This window comes from Euprymna scolopes, chromosome 13 (assembly GCF_053919585.1).
Source record: "Euprymna scolopes isolate OS-2025 chromosome 13, ASM5391958v1, whole genome shotgun sequence".
NCBI lineage: Eukaryota > Metazoa > Mollusca > Cephalopoda > Sepiida > Sepiolidae > Euprymna > Euprymna scolopes.
The window spans coordinates 131456166-131480542 of NC_136494.1; the positions used below are offsets into that span (position 1 = coordinate 131456166).

Consider the following 24377-nt stretch of genomic DNA (forward strand, 5'->3'; position numbering starts at 1 on the left):
TATAGATCTCGCATTATACCATATTTCCATGTAGTGTCAAATGCTTTCTCGGGATCAAAGAAAATCGCAGTTAGATGTTCTTTTCTAATGAAGGCATTTCTGATAAGTGCTTCAAAATGGACTAGATTATCTATGATGCTACGTCCTTTTCTGCAGCTTAATTGAAAATCTGTCAGTAAATTGTTAGTTTCAAGTATCCATGTTAATCTGTTGTTGACCATTCTCTCTAAAGTCTTACAGAGACAACTGGTTAGGAAAATAGATCTGTAGTTGGAGGGATTAGACAAGTCTTTCCCAGTTCTGGGTATTGCAATGATATTGGCTTGTTTCCAGAGGCTAGATATGTTCTCACTGGACCAAAAGTTGTTGAAAATTTTTAGTACAAGTTTCTTTTGAAGGATCTGGCAGTTTTTTTAAGGAATTAATAGTGTATATTGTCTGGTCATACTTCAGTGTTGTGAGATTGGCTGAGGGAATCCGACAATTCAGTCAGAGTAAAAGGTAATTTGTATGTTTCTGTAATCTTGGAGTGAAAGCTGGGGTTTACTTTTTCATCTTTTCTTTTGATGCTCTGGAATTTTTGGTTGTGGTTTGTTGCAGAGGTCTTTGGGGTGAAATTTTGCACAAATGTGTTAGCTATTTCTTTAGGGTCGGTTATTTTTCCATAGCTGTTTGATAGATGGTTGAAAGGGGTGTTTGTTTATTTTTTTCTAGGGATCTTTCTAATTATGTTCCATACAGTTTTTGTTTTAATGTTAATCTTGGATATAAATTCTCTTCATGAGGAACGTTTTGATTGTTTGATGATTTGCCGCACTTTGGCCCTGCATATTTTGAAGGAATTCAAGTTTTCTGATGTTATGTGTACATTTGCATAGGGCAGCTTTGTGCAATTGTATTGCTTTTTTGCATTTTTCATTGAACCAGGGATAGTTGTGTTTAGTGTTTATGGTATATTTTGGGATGCATTTCTCTGCTATGGAAGTTATTGTTCTAGTTAAGAGAGAGATTTGATCTTCGTTATCGATGTTTGGGTTGGAAGCTATTTCTATGGAACAGATTGTTTTAAATTTTTCCCAATTCGCTTTGTTTAGGTTCCAGTTGGGAATTTTATCTTCATGGTTAGAGCTTAGACTTTCAAGGATAATGGGGAAGTAATATTTTTTAATGTTTATTTTTTTGGTCATCTTAGAGAAAAATTTTCTTGTAAACAGATAATGGCTGGGTTCAAGTTTTTTTATTAGCAGTTGTAGTTCGTTGAGGTTTGCTTTTATTCTTCTACAGAATCAACTTTAGAATCTCGTGTGATTGTATTTGTTGTACTTTTATTAATATTCTTCTGCATATTTTGGTGCTTCTATTATCTTTTTTGCTTCTGGGAATGTCTTGTAGGTGCTTCTGAATGTTCATCCACTTTCCATTTTTTGTAATATTTTAGGTTTTTGATTTGGCACTTCATTTAGTGTTATTTCTGGCTTAGATCTAGATTGGGCGCGTTGGCGAGATTTTTCAATCTCTAGGTTTTTAGGTTTGTTTTTATTTGGGCTTCTTGATTTTCTCTGTCTTAGGCATCTTTCTTGGTTCTTTGTTTTGATTAGTTTGAATTTGTTTTTGTCTTCACACAGCACCATTTCTGTTTTCTGTTTGTTACGTTGATTTTTCTTAAGGGGTTTGTTTTGGTGGGTGAAAGATTCTTTGGGTTTGATAGTAGTACTGGGTAAGTTTGTTGTTTTTGTTTGGTTTGTAGGATTTTCAGTTTCATCATTCTGGGATTAAGAATTATCCTTTAGGTTCCAATTAGATATCCTAGTTAAACTTTCCTTTAATCTTTCTACTAGTAATCTTAATTCTTTTGTCAATTCAATCAGATTGTTTTGTGCCTCTTCTTGTCTTGAAATCGAGTTATTTGTGTCATTTTAGCCATATTTGCATATGTTGAGGAGTCTGATGTGCTCTCAATTTTATCGCTTTTAGATTTTGGGTGTGTTTGATTGTAGTTATTTTTTTTTTTCTTCCAATTCTTTGGAGTCAGTTGCATGATTTTGTTTACAGCTTGCACATTTTAATGGCCTTTCGCAATTAATGTGTTCAATTTCACCACAGTTTTTACATGTTGGTGGTCTAGTGCATCTGTCTTTATGATGGTCAAATTCATTGCAGTTGTGACATCGCAAAGGGTTTAGTATATAAACTTCTACTTTTTCTATTAGATATCAGATTTTTATTTCAGTAGGAGGATTGGGTGTTGAAGTTTAGGATGTTTGTTCATTAGAATCATTTGGTTGTTTTTTTTTATTGTTACTCTTTGGACGTCTATGACGCTTTGTTCCTTTAAGTTAAGTTTTTTGGTTTTTTTTATCATAACAACATTTCATACAAAATAAAATAGTTTCTTAGAAAATATTAAATGGACAGACAGGGAAATATAATATAGGTAAGAGTAAAAAGTAAATATAGCGTTTTAGAATAGGTAAGAAAGCAACTATTATTTCTTTTTGCTAATTTATATAGCTATAAAAGTGAAATTGTCTGTTTGCATGTGTCTGTGTGTGTACATTTCCCTACCAAATTACTCTGTTAATTTTCAGTCTAGAGACTCGAGATTTGACATAAGGGGTATTGAGATTTGGGAAAATCTTTTTAATTGGTTTTCGGACAGAAATTTGGATGTCAAGGGGTCAAAGTTCAACGAATTGACCTTTGAAAAGTGCCAAACTCTTCCGCCAATTTTTGGTCTAAACACTTGAAATTTTAGACGTAGGTTCTTTGGACGTGGATCAAACTTTTTCATTTGATTTGAGCCTAAAACAATGTTAAGGGGTCAAAATTGGGGTCAAAGTTTAAAAAAAAATGACCTCTCAGCCAATTTTTGGTCTAAACATTTGAAATTTTACAAAAAAGCTTTCTAATCGTTTTTTGCCAAAAATTTAGTTGTTAAGGGGCAAAAGTTCAAAAGATTTTACCTTTGCGGTCTCCAACAAACTATTCAGCCAATTTTGGATCTAAACATTTGAAATTTTACATAAAGGGTATTCAAACATATAGCAAGCTTTTTAATCAGTTTTTAGTCGCGTGCAAGTGACTCTATAAGTCACTCTGTCGGTCCGGCCGTAACACTTTTGTGCTTGGCATTTTTGGTTAAGATCAAAGGTCTGCTGTTAATAGATGCTGTTCTTAGCTTTTCAAGCTTTTCTTGGCCTTTTGGCCAAGATCAAAGTGTAGTATCTGCCGGGACAGATACTGCCAGCAAAGACCATATGTGGGGGCAACCCCACATATAAGACCTTGGTCAATGTAGGGGCAACCCTTCATACCAATTGTCACTATCCATTTCCCCTTCACTCCTCACATTAAAAATCGGCCTTGTGGCTAATTTGCTCGGTGGAGGAGCAAATAAATACCCTTTTCTTGGCCTTTTGGCCAAGATCAAAGTGTAGTATCTGTTCTTACTACATGCTGTACTTATTGTGATATAAAGTAGGGGATAACTTTTCTGAATTAATTTAATGTAAAATGATCACCCACTTTACAACCAGTCAGTCTCAAAGCCATTCAAGTCATTCTCCAGATCATTCAAGTTGTTTTTGAAGGATTCCAGTTATTTTTTTTAAGTATTCAAGTCATTCTTAAGATCATTCAATTCATCCTTAAGTTCATTAAAGTCATTCCAAGTCATTTATTTTTTATTTGTTTAAGTCATTTCAGCCCATTTTTCGGTCATTTTAGTTTATCTTTAAGAATTTCATGTCAATCCTACATTCACGCATTCGTTTATTACACGAGAGCATGCAACTAATGGCTATTGGCCTTGTTGGGCAAAAATTGGCTGCCAAGAGGTCAACATTGAAAGAGTTGACCTTTGCAGACTCTACCCAAACTCCTCTGCCAATTTTGGGTCTAAACACTTGAAATTTTAGATGTAGGTTACCTGGACATGAGTCAAACTTGATAATATATATATATACATATGCACATGAAGTTATGAACAGTACATAGAGTCTATGCAAAGTCAGGCTGAAGTCCTAGTATATCAATAAGAGAGATGAAGTCTGATGGAGGCTAAAATAACAAAAATAAAGTTGCATAACATTTTAATATTTTCATTAAAACTGATCACCAAGAAAACACAGAACCAGATACATATTCTGGAATTTGTTTTGGGAATCAAAAATATAAACAGAGAGCTCACTATTGTTTCTGTTCCGATATACTTTCCTCCCTACGAGGGCAGAGTTACACAAGGTCTATTTTTAATGGGGAGAACATCCAACTCTCTAAAACAAAACACACTGGATTAGAACAAAATAAAACGGTCTCAGTCTAAACAGATTTGTGCTTCACTGACCTATGACAAAATAGATGAAATGTGGTAACAGAATAAAACACTATGATTGTTGTCTTGACAACATTCCTCTTCACTTTTCCTTCTCAGAACACGTCCTATAATTAAATAGGTTCTAAAATATTATTCTTAATAAATACATTTTTAATGTGGGGAAATCAGCTCCCAAAAATAGAACACACTGGATTGGAACGAAAAATAAAAATGACCTCAGTGTTAATTTCAGTTTAGAATGCAACTATTCTATTCAAGTAATACTACTGCAAACTTTGTCACCATAGTAGGTATATCATGATTTACAAAGTGAGCAAGTTCATCATTAATTTCTAACAAACTGTTGTGGACTGGTAAGAGTCAGAAACAAAGACAACTCGATATTTAATGGAAACAAAATATATTGAAAAGAAAGGCAAATACAACAGATATAAGAGAGTGGTTACACGTCAGTCTGATTGCTAAGTGTATATAACATCAAGCGGCATGTTCTCCCGATCTTTTAAGTAAACAGAAAAATGAATTGTTACCGTAAGGTGGGCACCACAACACAAATATAAAATGTATGTTTTGATGTGTATGGCCTCAAATGTTAAAGAGTAATCATTAGCAAAATATATCTGCTGCTTTCTTGCTTAAAATTCTATTTTCTTCCATATTTAATTTGAATCCTGCCTACCAATTACTGTTACATAATTTGAGTAATCTGGGAGGAAATTCACGGCATAAACTTTTCTTTCTACCACAGAAGCTGCCCCTTTTAACCCCATGTGCATAATATCATTATTTTTCTTCATGCAATGCCAATGCATGTTTTCAAACCTCACTGGCCAAGTTTCATTTCTATATAATCTAATTGTCTACAAATGCATGATAGACTCTTCCCTTGGCTAACAATAGTATCACTCTGCTGGTTAGTAATGACTGGTGTTCCTTAAACTTACTCCATCCGCTCCCAACTCTTGTAATTACTCTAGCACCTGCTCCACTTTTTGCTCCAATGGTATCACCAAAGTAATAACACTTTTTGACAACCTAATACACATTCTCCACATTCTGATTTTCTTCTCTATTGTTTTATCCTTCTTGCACAGGAATTGATTATCCTCTCTCAACTTCCAGCAATAGAGAAAAGTAGATTCATTATATCCTATATTTTTTTTAAATATCTGTAAATATATACGAGATCTTCCAATTCCTTTTGTGGTTCAGCCTCTCATAAAAGCTGATGCTGGCATTGCCTTCCATATCAATAAAGCCAACAGGCTCCTCATAAAAATATAGAACAAAAAATCTCTTTTATTTGGTGCAGAAGAAGACTTTATTCACTAGTAACAAAAAGCCATTATTTTCTTTTATGTCATCTTACTTCGAACTGGTGATTGAACCCGAAAGGTCAATGGAGTGTGTTTCCGCATGACAACAGTACAACAGATCAAAAAGATTATGTTGGGAAATGGCTAAAATGTAAAATAAACAAAAAAATTAAAAACACAACTTCCTCCAAGAGAGTTTGTTTTCAATTCCTCCTCAACTTTGACTAAATCTTGTAATTACAAATCTGAAAGACATTAAATCTGACAGCATTTCATGAATTAAAAAGAAAAAAGTTGTCTTTTTTTCTTACTATTATGCTGTGATCTGTCGTCTTATGATCTTTCTTCAATGAATGTTTTGAAATCATTTTTTGCCTGTTTAATTTCTATTTTGTTTATAATAAAAGAAACACGTTTAACAACTTTATTTTTCATTAAATGTCAGCATTCAGAACATATCAATTGTTTTCCGTTACTGATTAGACTACAAAAGAAATAGAAAAAAAAGCATTTTTAAACATAACTTTCTTTGAGCCAGACAAATCTTATCTTCTGTCATAGGTTTTTTTCTCATTTTAATTAAACTGCTTTCTGACTAAATAACAGATCAAAATGTTTGGAGCATAAAAAAAGATATATAAAGAAGAAACTTTTCATGTATTCTTTTGGAATACGAAATTGTTGCAAATCGTAAAGACTGTTCTAATTTGAACTCTAATAAAACTAGTAGCTATCTTATAAAACTAAATTCAAAATCAAGTTTATATTGATAAAATCGATCTTCTTTTGTGTCGTTAAATCAAATTATTGAAAACAGATATGTAACAGCATATATATTTCAAAACAAAGAAAATATATTACAAAGTTCACCTCAAATGATATTTTCATAACTTGCCAAATAATAATTATTAAAATGATCAATTAAATTGATCGACCACCTCCAAATAAACCCTTCCAATTCAAAATGAAAGTCTGTCCAGTAAATGATTCCTTGATAGAAATAAATAGATAACACTAAATTGCGAAACCGAGAAAACCTGGAGATATTTGCCACACATTAGGATTACCCAACTGTCCTGGGTGTGTATTTATGAATCTACATTGATCTGTATAAGACTTAAAAGGAAATAAAATGCTACCACTGTTCCATAGGTAAGTCCTTGTTGTCATAAGATAATTATAGTTTTACTCCCAGTAAAGTTTGCTAGATTCTAGAGTCATTTTATCTTGAAGATAACATACCTCTATTACCTTCTCTTTATATAACAACTTCGTGTAATAATACAAAACTACATGCAATGAATTTAACATTAATTTGAGTTAGAAAATTACTCTGTCCTATTACATAATTATTCATCTCTATCTCTAGTCACTTTGTGTGTGTGTGTGTGTGTGTGTGTGTGTAAATTCCTTCTTCATAGGTTCCAAAACGACCGAGCCTATCTTTTGCAAATTTCCAACAAAGCTAATTTATATGTCTGGCAGTGTTCTTAGATATGTTTTGTACAGAAATTCATCCAATAAGTATCGTAAATCGAAAAAAAAAAAAAAAAAGAAAAAAAAAAGCAGATCTTAAAAAGTAGTCTTTTTTTCTTACAGATATGAAAGAATTTTTATCGGGAAATATTGTACGTTACACTGGCCACAGGAGATAATAAAATCTGAGCAAATCATTTCTTCTTAAAAACCCCCCCAGAATTATTGTCATCTGGACATATAACTCAGTGGTAGAGCATTTGACTACAGATCGAATTATCCCCTGTTGAAGCCTGGGTATACCTCACTATTTTAATTTTTCTTATTAATGCATTCAATTTATGATAAAAGAAGAGGTACCATTTAAAATTGCTGCAAATCCTTTCTTTATTTGCATATTTTAAAACTAAACATTAATCAGAAGAGACTTTTCAAGGGCATTTAGCGTCTAACCCAAATATCAGCTGACGTAATATTGTAAACAAACACAGATGGAATTTGATAAACGACATTATCATTATTTTTATTTAAAATTTTTTTTTTTTTTTTTTGCAAATTAGTCCACTAAGCATATTATTCCTCGTAATAAATAATATTCAACAGAGGATTTATTGTATAATAATGCATATGCAATCTGCATAAATTAAAATATCATGTTCAAGTGTATTGTACGACTGGGCAACGCCGGGTGCCCAGTTGGTTCTGTAATAAGCTCAATATACAAGTTGCATTTTTGTATAAACAATTTGTCATGTTTAAGTTGATTAATAGAATCGATATGCATCATTTTATTCTTGATTTCTTCATCAAATAAGAATTTATATTCAAGTGAAATTCTCATTTTTTAGATAAAGAAAGAATAATGTTATCATCATTGGTTTTATTTCGATTTTCTATCAATATTTCAAATGTCATTAACAATTGGTTCACATAAATCTGGATATACATGGTTCGGGATTTTTTAGATATTGGTAATTTGGATTATTCTGACTACTATTCACATTTTTTAATATCATTCTAATAACGTTTCGGCTGATGTAGCCTCTTATTTTCTTCATGTGCATCCTTTCAACCTTGCTAATCTTCTATTCGAATTATGTCTATGAAAGACAAACAATCTACCCTCATCTTAAAAAGTTCAATTCGAAATTCTGTATAAGATCTTAAGTTCAAAAAGAAGGTCAAAGGTTTCATCAGTCGAAATGTAATGAAAATAACAGCCTAAATAAATGTAGTGGATCGAATGATCCAAATAATAAACATATTTTACAATTGGATTAACTATAATTCGCATATTTCAGCAAGCTTAGAAACATTGCTAAAAATTGGAAAGTATGGTAGCCGAAATATTGCAACAATACAATAAAAATAACGATGAGTACATTCTCTTGACAAATTTATAAATCCGCTTCATTTTAAGCAAAAAACAAGAGCAGACATTAGAAGCAACAAGGCCATATGATTGCCATCTCAAAACGACTTTCAGTCTATAGTGGAATGGGGTTGGAAATGGATGGTAAGATTTAATGCTATTAAAACTAAGCTTCTTTCCTTTAACAATTACAAAAAAAACCATCTGAACAATCGATTGCCATAACAAATAACAACCTACCTGGGAGATCATCCTTCAAACTCCTCAGCTTTATATTCACAGGCAACATAAATTGGAACAAATACATTAAGAGCATTGCCAAGGCTGCTGCAAAGAAGTTGGGTTCCCTCTACTATGTTGGAAAATTATTCACACATGTGAGTATCCCATATTTTTACAAAGACACCATTTGCTCATGCATCGAGTATTGTTGTCACATCTGAGTTGGTGCATTTACCACTAGTCTCTCACAAAGTTTTAAAAAAGAGTCTCCAATATAATAAGCCCCATACTATTGGCCAAGCTCCGACCACTGTCCCATCACCACAATGTTGCATCCCTGTGCCTGTTTAACAAGTACTTTCATGGAATGTGCTCTGACGAACTCATAGCACACTCTTGACAAACACAAAATCCAATTCCTTCACTGTATTGCTCCATATATGTCAGAAAGTCTTCTACTTGAATAGTTTCTTCCCTTGAACTGCTAAACATTGAAATTCCCTTTCAGTCTTCTCCTTCCTTGATTGTACTAACATACAGAAATTTCAGTGTAATGTGAACAGACATCTCGCTTCTCAACTCCCTACAGAGTGTCCCTATAAATATGGTCCCAATCAGTAGCCCTTATGTCCAAGTGCCAATATGCTTTTTTTGAAGTAAAGAAGAGTTAAAAAGTAAACTAAAAACAAAAAAATAATCATATCATTGACATCTGAAAATTACAGTCACAAATGGGAGACAGTGTGCAAACACTACAAATCCTTTGCAAACAATGTAATGATAGGAGAAAATAATTGATCAATGGTTTATTATTTTACAAGTAATGTCTTTATATAAATAACAGGATTGTGCCATTGACAACTTAATGTATTCACCAATAAAAGTTTTACCATTTGACAAATGATGCTTTTGCTTTCAAACAATGGATCGAACTATCGTTCAACAGCACATAATATGAATAATAATATTGTTAAACATTCAAACGCAATACTATACTCTCATTAAGTAGATCTATGAAGATTGAAAAATAAATCTTAAATTTAGTTCGAGGTAAGTCAGTGATGTGCTTGTTTCATGTTGTTCAATTTCTATCAGCAAAGTAACCTTAAAAGGTGTTTCAATAAGTTTCCAGACTTTTCTTTTGTACAGGCTTTTACAATTGTTGTAGACTCTTGAAAATTATGTTATTGCTATACATCTTATGAGATGACTGGCCAATTTTTATGATTTCAGACTCAAATGAACAGCTACAGCACGAATTGGAATACACCCAACTAAAGCCTAATTATTTAAAAAAAAAAATGAAATTTGGATGTAAGAACACTTTAGAAAAACGATATGCAATAAAAATCTGTTTTAAACTAGGAAAGATGCCAAAGAAACATATGGAATGCTTCAAACTGCTTTTGGACCATCTTGCATGAATCGAACATCAGTTTTGAATGGCATTAACTATTAAAAGGGAGAGACTCTGTGAGGCATGATGAGATGTGTGTAAGGAATAAAGTCAAAATACCAGAGTTGATTGGCCAAATAAAGAATTTCATGAATAAGGATCGTCGTGTGTTTATAGAGACAAATAGTGCGCAGTTTGATGTCAGTATGGGAACTGTATACACAATTATTCATGAGGAACTGAAGATGCAGAAGATTTGCATGAACGTACCAGTCCACAACTCCAACCTTGTCACAGACTATTTGACCAAGATGGACATTAAGACAGTTCCTCACCTGCCCTATAGTCCAGATTTTGCTCACTGTGATTTTTGCCTATTCCCTAAGATCAAAGAAAACTTTAGAGGCTGTTGTTGCTATGAGACAATTGTGGCATCATTGACACACTCACACAAGAGGACTTCCATGGGACCTTCCAGAAATTGTTTGAATGGTAAAACAAGTGCACTGAAACCGGAGAAGATTACTTTGAAGAGGATAAAGTTTCATGTATGAACTATCAATAAAAGTGCCCATTCAACAAAGTCTGGAAACTTATTAAAGGCACCTCATACTCTATCCTAAATTAAACATCTGCCTCAAAAGCAAGGTAGTACACAAACGATGTATTTAGACATTTGTGTATGACATAAACTTATTAGAAGTTTACAAGAATTGGGTAACATAAGTGACTCTTGGAACCCTTCTGCACATTTTCAGTATTTAGCCAGATTTACATCTGTACATTACTGGGAATTTCCATTAGATATAGAAAATAGTATCTCAAATAAGTTTGTGATTTTTTAATTATTTATTTAATCTATCATCACTAGCCAGTGTCTGATCAGCACCGATCACAATGAAAGGCTGAGAATTGTCTTTATTGAGCCAGCCATTACGATTCCATCTCAGATTTGGTTTGTTTGCCAATCAACTGAACAGACACTTGAATATTGGTCAGCAGCGACTTGATCATTGTCTGAATCCATCAGTTATTGTACCTTTGAGCAAGGTGGCCAACCCATCAATTCTTGGGCTTATGAGCTGAATCGACCACTGCCTGCTGTGCTTATTGCTGACCTGTTCAGCACAGTGAACACCAGCTACATGGTATTCAATTGCATGTTTACAATGGTCAGTTTCTACCATTTCAAAGTGGTATGCAATCAGGCTTGTGCAATAACAACGATATATATATATATATATATATATATATATATATATTTGTAACCAATTAAGAGTAAATTTTCATTTACAAAAGCCAATATTAATTGACTAGTAGGGGGGGGTACCCAGCCTTGCCAATCGTAAAATATGTATAAATATATTCTAATTAATGCACATTTTGTATTTATTATTACAGAGCCAATTCTCTATTGAACAGTATATTGTATCTAATATATAGTACTGATTTCCAAACTTAAAATAAAAATGACTTAAGTGCTATCAACTACCACCTATAGCAATGGCCAGTGACTCCCTGTCTGAGAGTACATCTTTCAAACTGCTTGACCTAAGGTTAACAGGAAACATGAGTTGGAACATTTACATTGAAGGCATCGCCAGGGCCGCTGCAAGGAAGGTGGGCTCTCTCTACCGTGCTAGAAAACTACTAACACCTGAAAGTATCTTGTACCTCTATAAGGCAGGCCACCATTCGCCCATGTATGGAGTATTGCTGTCATATTTGGGCTGGTGCATCTGCTACTAGTCTCTCGCTCCTTGACAAGGTTCAAAAGAGAGTCGCAAATCTGATAGGCCCTGAACTGGCATCTAAGCTTCAGCCTCTGTCCCATCGATGAAACGCTGCATCTTTCTGCCTGTTCTACAAGTATTTTAATGGTGAATGCTCTGACGAACTGCAAGCATTTGTGCCCCCACGACATGAACATCCTCGACAAACCCGACAGGCTGCTAAATCCCAACCATACACTGCAGAGATCCCTAGATGTAAAAGATCTTTCTACTCCAGTAGTTTCTTCCCAGAACCGCTAGACTTTGGAATTCCATTCCAGGTCCCTGCTTCCCCAACTGTACTGATGTGCAGAAGTTCAAGTGCAACGTGAACTGACATCTTGCTGCTCAAATCCCTACACAGTACTCCAGTAGTTGTTTCCCCTGATAGTAGCCTCCTACACCAAAGTGGCAATGTGCCTTGTTTGGGGTGAAAATGTAATAAAAAAACAAAAAAAAAACATTTAGTGCCCCAGCCATTTTCCCTATCATTTGAGTTAACCGGACAGATAGAGAAGAAAAGTATAAAACTAAACCAATTTCAGCTATGATTAAATTTGCGCATGCGTAATAAAACTAATAAAAATATGTCGTCAAGTTGAAATGAACATTTTGCATTTCAACTTGCCGACATATTTCTATACGCGTTATTCATCAAACGAAAGATTTTACTCATTATAAACTATCATGGGTGTATGATTAGTATTTCCTGTTAATTTCAGTGTTATGTGACCAGTAGTTTAGGAGCTTATCGGTTAAACGCACACAAATACATCAACTGTTTTACTTGTGCCGGAAAAATATTCAGTAAATAAAACGTTGTTTACTAAATCGTTATTTTTTTTTCATTTTCTTTTTCTTTTTTTTTTTGCATTTCCATACACCAAACATGGATATAAATATCACTAAAACATCCGCTGGGTCATAAGCTTCATTCCGATACCTTACTTGCCTCGGTGGGTTGTCTTGTCGGTAGGCTGAGATAAACCGCATCACACACACACAGGAAAATTTATAATAAGAAAGATATCAATAACATTACAATCATTTAAAGCAATCATGACAAGAAGTATAATTCTCATATTTTAATCTTCATATATTTGAAACGTTACTTTTTAATTAGCAGAATCAAGCTACCAACACAAAAGCGAAACCATTATACGTACTCACATATAGAAACTATAATCATTAGAGATAATTTCTCTTGCATCTTATGTTTAAATTATCAGGGTTAAAAACAAAGTATGATTCAGGTTTTTGCATGATAATTTGGTGAATTCAGGCAATAGCTTTCACACAAAATGATGTTCAGCCATGTTTCCTTCTAAAATTATTACAACTATTTTGGATGAGAGAAATTAACTGAGGCACGTGTTCAAACACGTAAAAATCATTTTTCTTTCGGTTGTTTTACCAAACTTAGAAATGTTTTATTTAAACAAGATTTATCAAATGCTTTTATTCACCTATTTTACACACATAAAAAATATATAATTTTGCTGAATTAAACTTTCAGGATTTCACTGACTGATATCATACATACTATACGGTAAACACAGCATCTTAAAAATCAATGAAGCAAATATATATTACAATGTAGATATTTTACATGGGAAATGAATCGTGATGTTTTTTTTGTTTTGTTTATTTTTTTACTTGGGAGTCACCATTTATGAAGGCCTAAAGACCACTCAAGGATAAGCATTAATGAATGTAAGGTGGTAGTTTAGTAATCGTTAATGATGTAAATTTGATAGAAATGGATTATTTATGCAGACGGTTCAGCAATAACTTGTTTACATTGGATTTGAAACCATGTTGAATTCAATTAGAAAACAGGTCAGTAGAACAGTGTTTCACAGACGGGAAGTTCTGGGAAAGAAGCTTTGTTCATGGTATCTATATTTAATACAAAGTGGGGAAAATCGCTTATAGTCGTTGTAGCTAGTCGAGTGTTTTTTTTTTTTCGAAAGTTTCGCAAGTAGGGGCCATAGATTGGAGTTCAGTCGAGTACTTGCCAGGACACTAGCAATAGAGTGGAGACAGGCTCACAAGGAGATTGCAAGAAAAAGATAAGGGCATCACCTACTAGATTTTGAAGCCAGTTTTGAACTCTATCAAACCTGGATAGGGTGTGCCGAGCAGCTCCTAACCAGATGTGGCATCAGTACTCCATTTGTGGGCGTACTTGACTCTTATACAGATAGAATATTGCATCTGCAGTGAGATACCTTCTGGAACGGTAGAGTGATCCAACTATTTTTCCAGCGATCTTGCCAACATATTTTATGTATATGTTTCTATTTCAGATCAGAAGTGAAGGTCAGCCCCAGAAGCTTGTCACGACATGGAGCTTCGCCAAGACGCGAACCATTCATTTCAATTGGAGCATGATGGGGGTTAGAGCGATTATGATTATGTTATTTATTATACCTTTTTGTGGATATAACGTTTTAATTATTATCTCAATACAACCTTTAACAAAAATATATTTCATTGGAGGCTTATACTACATAATATTAATACATAAAAATAAAAATAAGTTAATATTTTATCTGATAGTTTACAAAAATGCTGACTAAAAAAAAAACAAGCATTTATAATGACTTTATAAACAATGTACTAAAATATGCTAAAATAATCTTATATTGTCAGAATATGACCATTTCTGTGTGAATATTTTGATTTGAAAATTTGTGTAGATTTAAAACAAATAGAAGCTCAGAATTTGAATAGACACTGAATCATAAAATTAGAGCTAGAATAAAAGTGTAGTATCTCTTGTGTTCTCTGTTAGATGAAGAGAAATTCTTCAAGATGGAGGCAATTTTATTCATACACACAATGTTTTTGAGAGCTAGATTTTTCCTACATTAAATTATTTCAGTATATTTGATATTTTCAACAACGTTTTTCTAAAACTTATGTGCAATGTTATGAATAAAGCTACATCATCTTTTTGTAAATTATTAAATCACACAAGCATATATATATATATATATATATATATATATATATATATATATATATATATATATATATATATATATGCGTGTGTAAACGAAGAAAATTAATTGATGACTGATAAAAAAATTGCATTATTTCGAAGAAAGCAAAACGGGACTAAAAAAAACTGCAGTTATTAATTGCAGAAGAAAACAGAAGTTTTATTCATTAAAAATGTTGTTGCATTCAGAAAATCGTGTTAATATATTAACTCAGTCAAAGAAAATTACTTTCTTTTAAAATTAACACTACAAAGATTACTCAGAAAACAAAAGTTCGTTTTTCTTCCGGCTGAGTGAAACTCCTAATGTATTTTATATAATTTTAAGTATAAATAATAAAGAGTAGAAATTATATTATTCAATGATCTGTGCTACAAAAAGGAAAATAAGTTCATCTTTTGTAACTAAGTATTAAAAAATTAGTATAAACCTTTTTGTGTGAAGTCTGTAGAGTTTCATGTAGAGATTAAAGAAAAAAGAAAAAATACCGCCTTTTCTCTTTATATGCTTGCAATAGTGTCACCCAACATGCAAATGAGATGCCTTCGGTTGGATATAAAAAGCCTGATTTTTCAGAAACGGGTTTAATTTTGGATTTGGATGTCAGAATAGCAAGTGTTGTCAGCAGTGCTTCATGTTCTAGAGTTGAGGTTTGACAGGAAAGATTTGAGGCTGAGGTTTGACAGTGGAGCGTCGAAATTTTGAGTTGAGTTTTGACAGCAGAGTGTCGGGTTTTGGCAGCAGTGTGTTGAATTTAACATTTGATTGTTTTAATCACATGATCCAAATCTGATTCTTTTTTTTAATCTTGTAGAAAAAAGACTTAGCATTAAATTATCTATATATATATATATAAAAGCGAAAATGTGTGTATGTATGTATGTATGTATGCATGTATGTATGTATGTTCACTTTTTGTGCACGTCTACAAAAGGCTTTTTTTCATCGGGCCTTCTTGCTCGGCTCGCTTCTTCTTAAAACTTTTTATATCACATCTAAATTGTAATATCTACGACTTAAGAATGGGAGTCGCATGTGTATTTAATTTGCCTGACTTTCACGTGCTATTTTTTCCAGATATTTCTTTCGCTTTTCAGTATAAAACAAGCAAAAACTGGCTTGCAGCCACGTCATGTTTCAAGGTGAAACATCACATGACTTAAGTTTCTCGCACTTGTCAATTTCATTTTATAAATGTTAAATTAAGATGCTTTTCATTCCTCTTCTCTCGTGGCCGAGATGGTTAGATCCTAGGGTTTTTTTTTTCCATTTCGTTTCCACCTCCACATCAAAGGTTCAGGGTTCAAGCCTACTTTCCTACTAAAACTTTTTTTTTTCTTTTACACCTCCAAACACCCGGCCAACGTTTTTTTTTTTTTAAAAAACAGGGTTGTTTTGATCACCCCCCCCCCCAACACATACAAACACCCGGGCCACGCTGCCCCCCCCCCCTCCGCTAGTCAAAAATAAAACAATGGTCGTTTTGCAATCCAAAGAGATAGAGAGAGAGAGTATTTTTCCTGATGTGTTATAGTGTAAGTTGTCCTATACTGGGAATAAATAGGCACACAATAAATACAGTTACGATTAAGCATCATGACAGTCGTTGATGACAGGGCAAAAGAATCGGAATCATTCTTTGTGTAACATACTTTTGTTAATCATACCACTGCATTTGTTCTGATTATTACTGGCTCTTGGAGAACAAACATATATAAAGAAATTCTAAAAAAAAGTGTTAAATAATAAACTTCCTACCTGGAGTCCATTGAACACAGACTTTTCCTCTTGTCGTGTTGGTAATACACAGCATCTGTTGTGAGAGAGACGAAATACTGGTAACATGTAATCACATCGGTTGCCTTTCATAGGAATACTGAGAATGGGAAACATACAAAATAAAGCAAAGCACATATTTCAAAGAATTTCTTTTTTTGTTTTCCTTAATTCCATCGGCTTTGAAAAGATTTACATCTCACCAAGAACAATGTCTTCCATCATGGTCATTTGTTTGTTCGTGGGTCGTTAAGTAAACAAAAAGAGAAAGAGAGCAATCAAAGAAAAGGGATGAGATACATTTCATCTCGCAGACATAAGTGACACTGATGTAAAGAAGTTGATTAAAGGTTTACAAGAAAGAAAAAAGGATTAATAAAATATACAACGATATAAAGGAAGAAAAACAAATGAATAAAACATTCAACGATACATATGCACATGAATAGATGTGCACACATATAGATTTATTAAAAACTTTGTTTTCAAGCAAATTTTTCAATGGTAAATAACCTCTTTGTAATGAATAAATGTTGTCCCTAAACTAAATGGTGCAAGAACTTTTAATGTCTTGATAATCCCATGAATCAAATTGAGTTATCATTGAATTTTATTCTATTAATCGTGGAAAACAAATTTATAGACAAAACTTATAAATTACGTTTTTGAATTTTTGAGATGAGGATTAGTTATTCGCATTACTTAGATGTTTTTGACTCTTGTTCTCATCTTGAGTCTGCAAAGACCTCTGGCACAGTGGCTAGAGTACTTGGAAAGATTCAGTTGTAAAAGTGACCTTCTTCTGAAGGTTGAAGGTTCAATCCTCAGTGTGAGCGAATGAAAATACAAATTGCGGATTACTCAGAACTTCTATTCAACCATAACTGATGGAACTAGAGCATGTTAAGCCCATGAATTAAGGGTTCCATCGGAAATTCAAAGCAGATTCTTGAGTTCGACAGAAAGACTCCCGAATTTGGCAATATAAACCTGAAGACGGTCAAAGGTTACATCTATCGAAACATTATAAAAATTACACTGAACATGAAAACAATAGTCTGAAGAATTCAAATGATACAAAAACTTTATAATGACTGAAGGAAGTTTATTATTTTACCATACAAGCAGTTACACTAGGTAGCATGGCCAGATACTGTGTGAAGACTCCTGTGTATTTTTTACCCCAGCCTATAACCCTATACTACTAGTGTTATGGTTACTTTTTAATGTTTATAATTTTCAATTTTAAATTACATGAATCAAAATAAAACATATATTTTGCTATTTTTGAATACATGTTGCATACAGGAAACTATTGAAAAATTCCTAATCCCTATATATATAAAATGAACTCATTTTCCCCCTATGATTTTAACCTTAATAGGATTAAAAATCAAGACATTTCATGCGAATGTAATATGCACAAACTGCAGCACAATATCTGAGGTGTGTTATAGGCATATTACCTCTCCACTTCCTTGATAATCGTAGATTCCTATATTTTTTCTGGTGAGCGTTCACTGCCAAAATCGGTTAAAATCAATTGAGGTAGTAAAATTTTTTCTCTCTGATTAATTCCTCCTTCCCTCACCACCACTTACACTGTTTCCGGGATCGTGCACAAAGGACAGTTACGAAGGAACACCGGTTTGGGTTTTCTTTACTTCGTAGTTGCTTAAAAAAACTGGATTGGAATTTCACCGTGCCTTTCCATTCTACGCTTTCTACTGGGTGAAACACACCATGGACTTAATCGAATCGAAGGGTTATTTATGCCATTTTTTTTTTTTGCTTTATTTCGTTTTGTAGTTGCTTGAAAAAACTGGAATGGAATTTTAACGTGAAATGCACCATGCACTTAACCGGATTGAAGGGTTACTCACGCCATTTTCTTTTTTTTCGCTTTATTTTGTTTTGTCGTTGCTTAAAAAACCTGGAATGGAATTTTAACGTTTCTTTCCATTCTATGCTTTCTACTGGGTGAAACGCACCATGGACTTAACCGATTCGAACCTTTCATTCCATGTTTTACTACAAACTGAATTGATTTCCGAGTCTTCCTTATACCACGTTTGCTTTTCATTTAGCATACCCTCATCGAATAACACTTAGCAGCCGATATTCAGGTAAATGAACTTTCATATCATATTGCATTATACAACCGTTCACTTCATTCATGTTAACCTACTTACAATCACTAAACACAGTTGCAGTGCTCCGTGGCGTAATTTAGAGTTTCATTTCTTTGCCAGGAGCGGGTTAGTGGAAACCTCAACAATAATGTCATTTTTCCCACCCAAAATTGGCCACTAATAGAGCTGTGATTATTTCCATTTTTTGCACAAAAAAATAAATAAATAAAAATCATTTCTGGTTTATTTCGTTTCCTAAATAACGTCCACTGTTTACATTTCCTTAAACTTTACTCCCGTCGTATATTAGCTAAATCGCTTCATAGTAGTAAACTCATACATTTCATTCAGTATTTGAAATGTTGAAATTATTTCTTTGTTCGGTAGCAGGAGGGGGGGCATTAAAAACAAACTGAATTGTGTCATTTTTCCTCCTCAGTTTAAAAGGCGATCAAATATTAGAAGTCAAACAACAATTTGTTCATTAGTTTTTTTTGTTTTTTTTTGTTTTTATTACATTTTCACCCCAAGCAAGGCAAATTGCCATTTTGGTGTAGGGGGCTACTATCAGGGGCAACAACTACTGGGGTACTATGTAGGGATTTGGGCAGCAAGATGTCGGTTCACGTTGCACTTGAACTTCTGCACGTCAGTACTGTTGGGGAAGCAAGGACCTGGAATGGAATTCCAGAGTCTAGCGGTTCTGGGGAAGAAACTATTGGAGTAAAAAGATCTTTTACATCTAGGGATCTCTACAGTGTGGGGGTGGGATTTAGCAGCCTGTCAGGTTTGTTGAGGGTCCTCACGTCGTGGGGGCACAAGGGATTGCAGTTCGTTAGAGCATTCACCACTAAAATATTTGTAGAAAAGGTGGAGGAATGCAACATTTCGTCGATGGGACAGAGGCTGAAGCTTAGATGCCAGTTCAGGGCCTATCAGGTTTGCGACTCTTTTTTGAACCTTGTCAAGGAGCGAGAGACTAGTAGCAGATGCACCAGCCCAAATATGACAGCAATACTCCATACATGGGCGAATGGTGGCCTTATAGAGGTACAGTATACTTTCGGGTGTTAGTAGTTTCTAGCACGGTAGAGAGAGCCCACCTTTCTTGCAGCGGTCCTGGCAATGCCCTCAATGTAAATGTTCCAACTCATGTTTCCTGTGAACTTTAGGCCAAGGAGTTTGAAAGATGTACTCTCAGATAAAGAGTCGTTGGCCATTGCTATATGTGGTAGAGAGGGTTTCTTGTAATTATTGAATGAAACTAGTTTAGTCTTGGCAGCATTGAACGCAACCAACCACTTTTGTCCCCATTCCACCACAGATTGGAGGTCTTCCTCTAGTGTTTCTGCCATTTCTTTAGAAATGTGTTCATTCGTCTTCCTGTCGTGCCTGCCATAGAGTGTAGTGTCATCAGCATATATACCCATCTCAGAGGCAATTTTGTCGGGGAGGTCATTTATGAATATCAGGAACAATAGAGGTCCAAGGATAGAACCCTGGGGCACCCCCGCATTTATATCATATTGTTTAGATGTACGACCGTCGAGGACAACCTGGATTTTTCTCTTATCTAAGAAGGATTTAATTATGTTAAGTATTCTACCAGTGATACCGTATGATCTGATTTTCCTGTGGAGACCCTCATGCCATACCCTGTCAAAAGCCTTAGATATATCTAGAGCTACCGCTCTGCCCTCCCCCGCTTTCTCCAGTGAATGGTATATACGTTCAGAGATCACAGTTAGGATGTCTGCTGTGGAACGGGCTTGTCTAAATCCATATTGTTTGTCAGTCAGAAGTTTAGCATCTGTAAGGTGATGGACTAGAGCATGGTTAATTAAGGTCTCAAATATTTTGGCAAAAAGTGGGAGGAGGCTAATGGGGCGATAATTTGATGGGTTAGTCCTTTCGCCAGAATTCTTGAATACTGGTACAACAGAAGCAGTCTTCCAATAGCCCGGAAAGCAAGCTTCATTAAGGCATTTGTTGTAGAGTTTGGAGAGAACTGAAGCTACTTTCGCTGAGCACTTTTTTAATAGTACAGCTGGGATAAGATCGAGTCCACATGCTTTTGAAGTGTCAAGGTTTTTTATGATAGCATGCACCTGAGCAGGGGTGGCTTTCAGATCGTCTAGCGTGGCGTCTGTCTGCATAGGAAAGTCAGGTAGGGGGTGGTTGGAAGGGTCCAGGGTGGAGTTTGAGGCAAACCGACTGACAAGCATGTTAGCCTTGTCGGTTGCTGAGGAGACAACCTCGTGATTGTTGGTTAGTGGGGGAATTGTTGATTGCCCATTATTTACTACACTGTTGTAGATTTTCCAGAAGTCTCGAGTTCCTAGTTTTTGTGCTTCGATGCGCTTTTTAGTGGTTTCTGTAAATTCTCTCTTAGCTGTCGCTATTTCTTTCTTAACGTTATTTCTAGCTTCTATATACTTCAGTCTGTTTGAACTGGACTGATGTCGATTAAACCTACAGTATGCATGCTGCTTTTGAGCAATGGCAGTTGCGCAAGTCAACGTAAACCATTGGGGAGAGTGGGGCTTACTATAAAATTTCTGCATGGGAACATGCGCTTCGATTGCAGTTTTGAACCAGTCAGTGATCTCGTTTGCACACTGTTCAGCAGGGAGAGAAAAAATATTTCTCCATGGGGCATCTCTGATTAGTTCTCTGATGGCTTCCCAGTCAGCCTTTTTATAATATCTCGTTGTTTTGAGCACTGGCTCTTTAGTTTTGGCTCTAGAGTTTAGGGCGATTTCAACCATTATCACTGCATGATCAGCGTTCCCGAGTGGGCTGTGAGCTTTCGTTATGCAGTCATCGGGAACTGTGGTCAAAAACAAATCTAGAAGTGATGCGTGTTGTTCTTCCTGGTCAGGGAAACGGGTTGGAAAAGTAACAATTTGTGATAGGGAGTGAGATATAGTGAAGCTATGAGTCGTGCTGCCTGCTGCATCTGTGTAAGTAGAGAATCCAAGCCAGTTTTTGTGGTGGACATTAAAGTCACCAAATACATGTATTTGTGCGCTGGTGTCGAGGGACAGTGCCGTGTCTATGCTGTCAGAGACTTTGTTTATTATGGTGCAGTCCTGAGTTGAGGGAGAGCGGTAGAGAAAATAATAGTAGCTAATATTGTGTTGCATGTTTAGTCTAAAGCACATAAAGGCTTGATCATCTGTTTCTAGGTTTGTTTCTCTAGTCAGGGGGAGGGTATTACGAATGTAAACTCCAAGTCCGTGCATGTGTCTGTCAGAGTCCTTACGGCAGAGTAGGAGATATCCAGGCATGTTAAAGTGATTAGAGGGGATGGAGGAGTGTAGGTTAGTCTCACTTAGTGCTAAGATATCTGGGGTATTTGTTAAGAGAAATGCTTCAACATCAGCTAAGTTAGTTCTAAGTCCACGGATATTTGTGAATGTGAGCCTCAAGGGAGGAGGCAAGTTGAATTTGTTTGTCCCTAAGCCTGGTTTAAGCTTATTTTTTTATTGTTCTGTCATCATATTTTTTTTTAAAGAGTTTCGGTTTAGGTAAGGGGGAGCTAAACAAGAGGTTATGCAGAGCTTCAGACATGCATCACAAGTAGACCATCAGCTGACCTTTCTCCAATTAGGATTGTGGCCTCAGGAAAGCCCACCAGGGATGAGTGCAGGGTCCCTTTCCATGCGCGTCATGGCACTACAAACAACCCGATATTATTCAACTGTTGATGGAGCAGCCGCTCTAAGCACTACCAAAGAGTTAGGGCACCTGTACTACCAGTTGGGAACAGCAGCCAGGAACTGTCAATCCGGTACCCTCAACCCATTAGAAGAAGATCAACCCAATCTTATTGCTCAGGCATATCTCATACTCAAGCACTCCCAAATGTTCAGTTTTAGGGGTGGGGCGTGCTGGGAATGGGGAAAAATGGTGTTCGTTGCCCTAGCCAGGAAACAAGATCTACCGCTGGGTGTTTCTGTCGAATCACTGAGATAGTGTCTCTGCGCTTGACTAATAGGCAAAGAAGGAGTATGGAAGCCGGGCGATAGACAGAGCCTATCTACTCCTTAGTTCATTAGTTGAGTATATAACAATCTTTCACTTTTTACACAATACAATTTTTTTTTACAATATGCCACCAAAAAATACTTCCCTAAGTCGTAATATAACAGCAGTTGCAACCAGAAAAAGAAGTCGACAATGGGGACATTATGAACAGTCTCAGGAAGATATTTTTGGTACTTCCTTGAACGAAAACGCAAATCGGGACCATGGGTCACATCAGCAAGTAACTTTTGACCCAGACTCATATGAGGCGGAACAGTCTCAACCTATTGATATAAACACATATGTGGAACTTATGGTTGTGCAAAACAGGCAGGCTATATTAGAAGCACTGCAGATACAAACACTACGTACAACTGCTACTAAATCATCTTTCTGGTACTTAAATAAATTCAAACACATTTCTATTACTATTTCTTGGTGGCCAAGCTGTTAACGTTGCACATTTTATTTTTCACACTTTATTTTCCAACTGCACCTCAAAGCTTCGGGTTCGATCCTTCCTACTTACCTACCAAAACTTTTTTAACCCCCCTCCCCCCGGAAACAAACACCCGGGCAACGATTTTTTATTATTCTTTTGTTTTGATTTACCCAAAACCACACACACCTCGAAACACCCGGGCATAATAATACCAGGATTGTATTTCTGAAAACTTCTGTAGAAAAATTACAGTATATAAGGCTTTGCTTTCAATTTCTTGTGAAGTGGTTTTTGGATGAAGAGACACAAATGTAAGAAATAAATAAATGAAAACGATTCTATGGAGATCAACAATATTAAGTGATTTATTAACAATTTAACAAAAAAAAACTATTATTATGAAATAGGAATTAATAGTCGGTCATAAACCGGTTTGGGTAGCATCTTCTATTGTGGATTATCCATGTTTTTCTCTGCCGTCGTCTCATCAATGTAAAGGTATATACAAAGCTGAGTAGATAAATCAAATTGTCTCTTGACAAGGGAGATAACTTTGGGATGCAAAGAATTTTTTTGCATTTACCATAAAAGGATATAAAAATGTTATAGGTGACTCATGTATCCATATTACACATCAAGTCTGTTGCCAAGGTCGCTGGAAAGATGGTGGGATCCTTCTACCGCTCCAGAAGATATCTCACTACTGATGCAATTCTCTATCTATATAAAAGCCAAGTACGTCCAAGGATGGAATACTGTTGCCATATCTGGGCAGGAGCTGCTAAAAACAGCCTATCCTGCCTTGACAGAGTACAAAATAGACTTCGTGGCTTAGTGGGGGATGCCCTTTTCTCTACCCTGCAACCTCTCTCCCACAGAAGAGACGTTGCGAGCCTATCCTTGTTTTATCGTTATTTCCATGGCAGATGCTCGTCTGAACTCCAATCTCTGGTCCCCCTTGCCAATCTTTCACGAAAAACACCCGTCTAGCTGAATCCACTGTGAAAAATTTCCCCCACTCTATATCTGTGCCTAAATCAAAATGCGGATTCCATGAACAAAGCTTCTTTCTTAGAACTGCACGCCTGTGGAACTCTGTT

General features: G+C 35.2%; 1 protein-coding gene and 1 pseudogene across 1 annotated transcript in view; one reads left to right on the forward strand and one right to left on the reverse strand.

The window, feature by feature from the left end:
• LOC145292193 (cilia- and flagella-associated protein 65-like) overlaps window positions 1-24377 on the reverse strand; it is a 2765874-nt gene that overhangs the window by 1916221 nt on the left and 825276 nt on the right. Inside the window, exon 16 of the mRNA XM_080138498.1 lies at window positions 16657-16711. Within this exon, the coding sequence (XP_079994624.1) occupies window positions 16657-16711 (55 nt within the window). The remainder of the gene's footprint in view (window positions 1-16656; window positions 16712-24377) is intronic.
• Window positions 3400-3526, forward strand: LOC145292466 (U2 spliceosomal RNA; annotated as a pseudogene).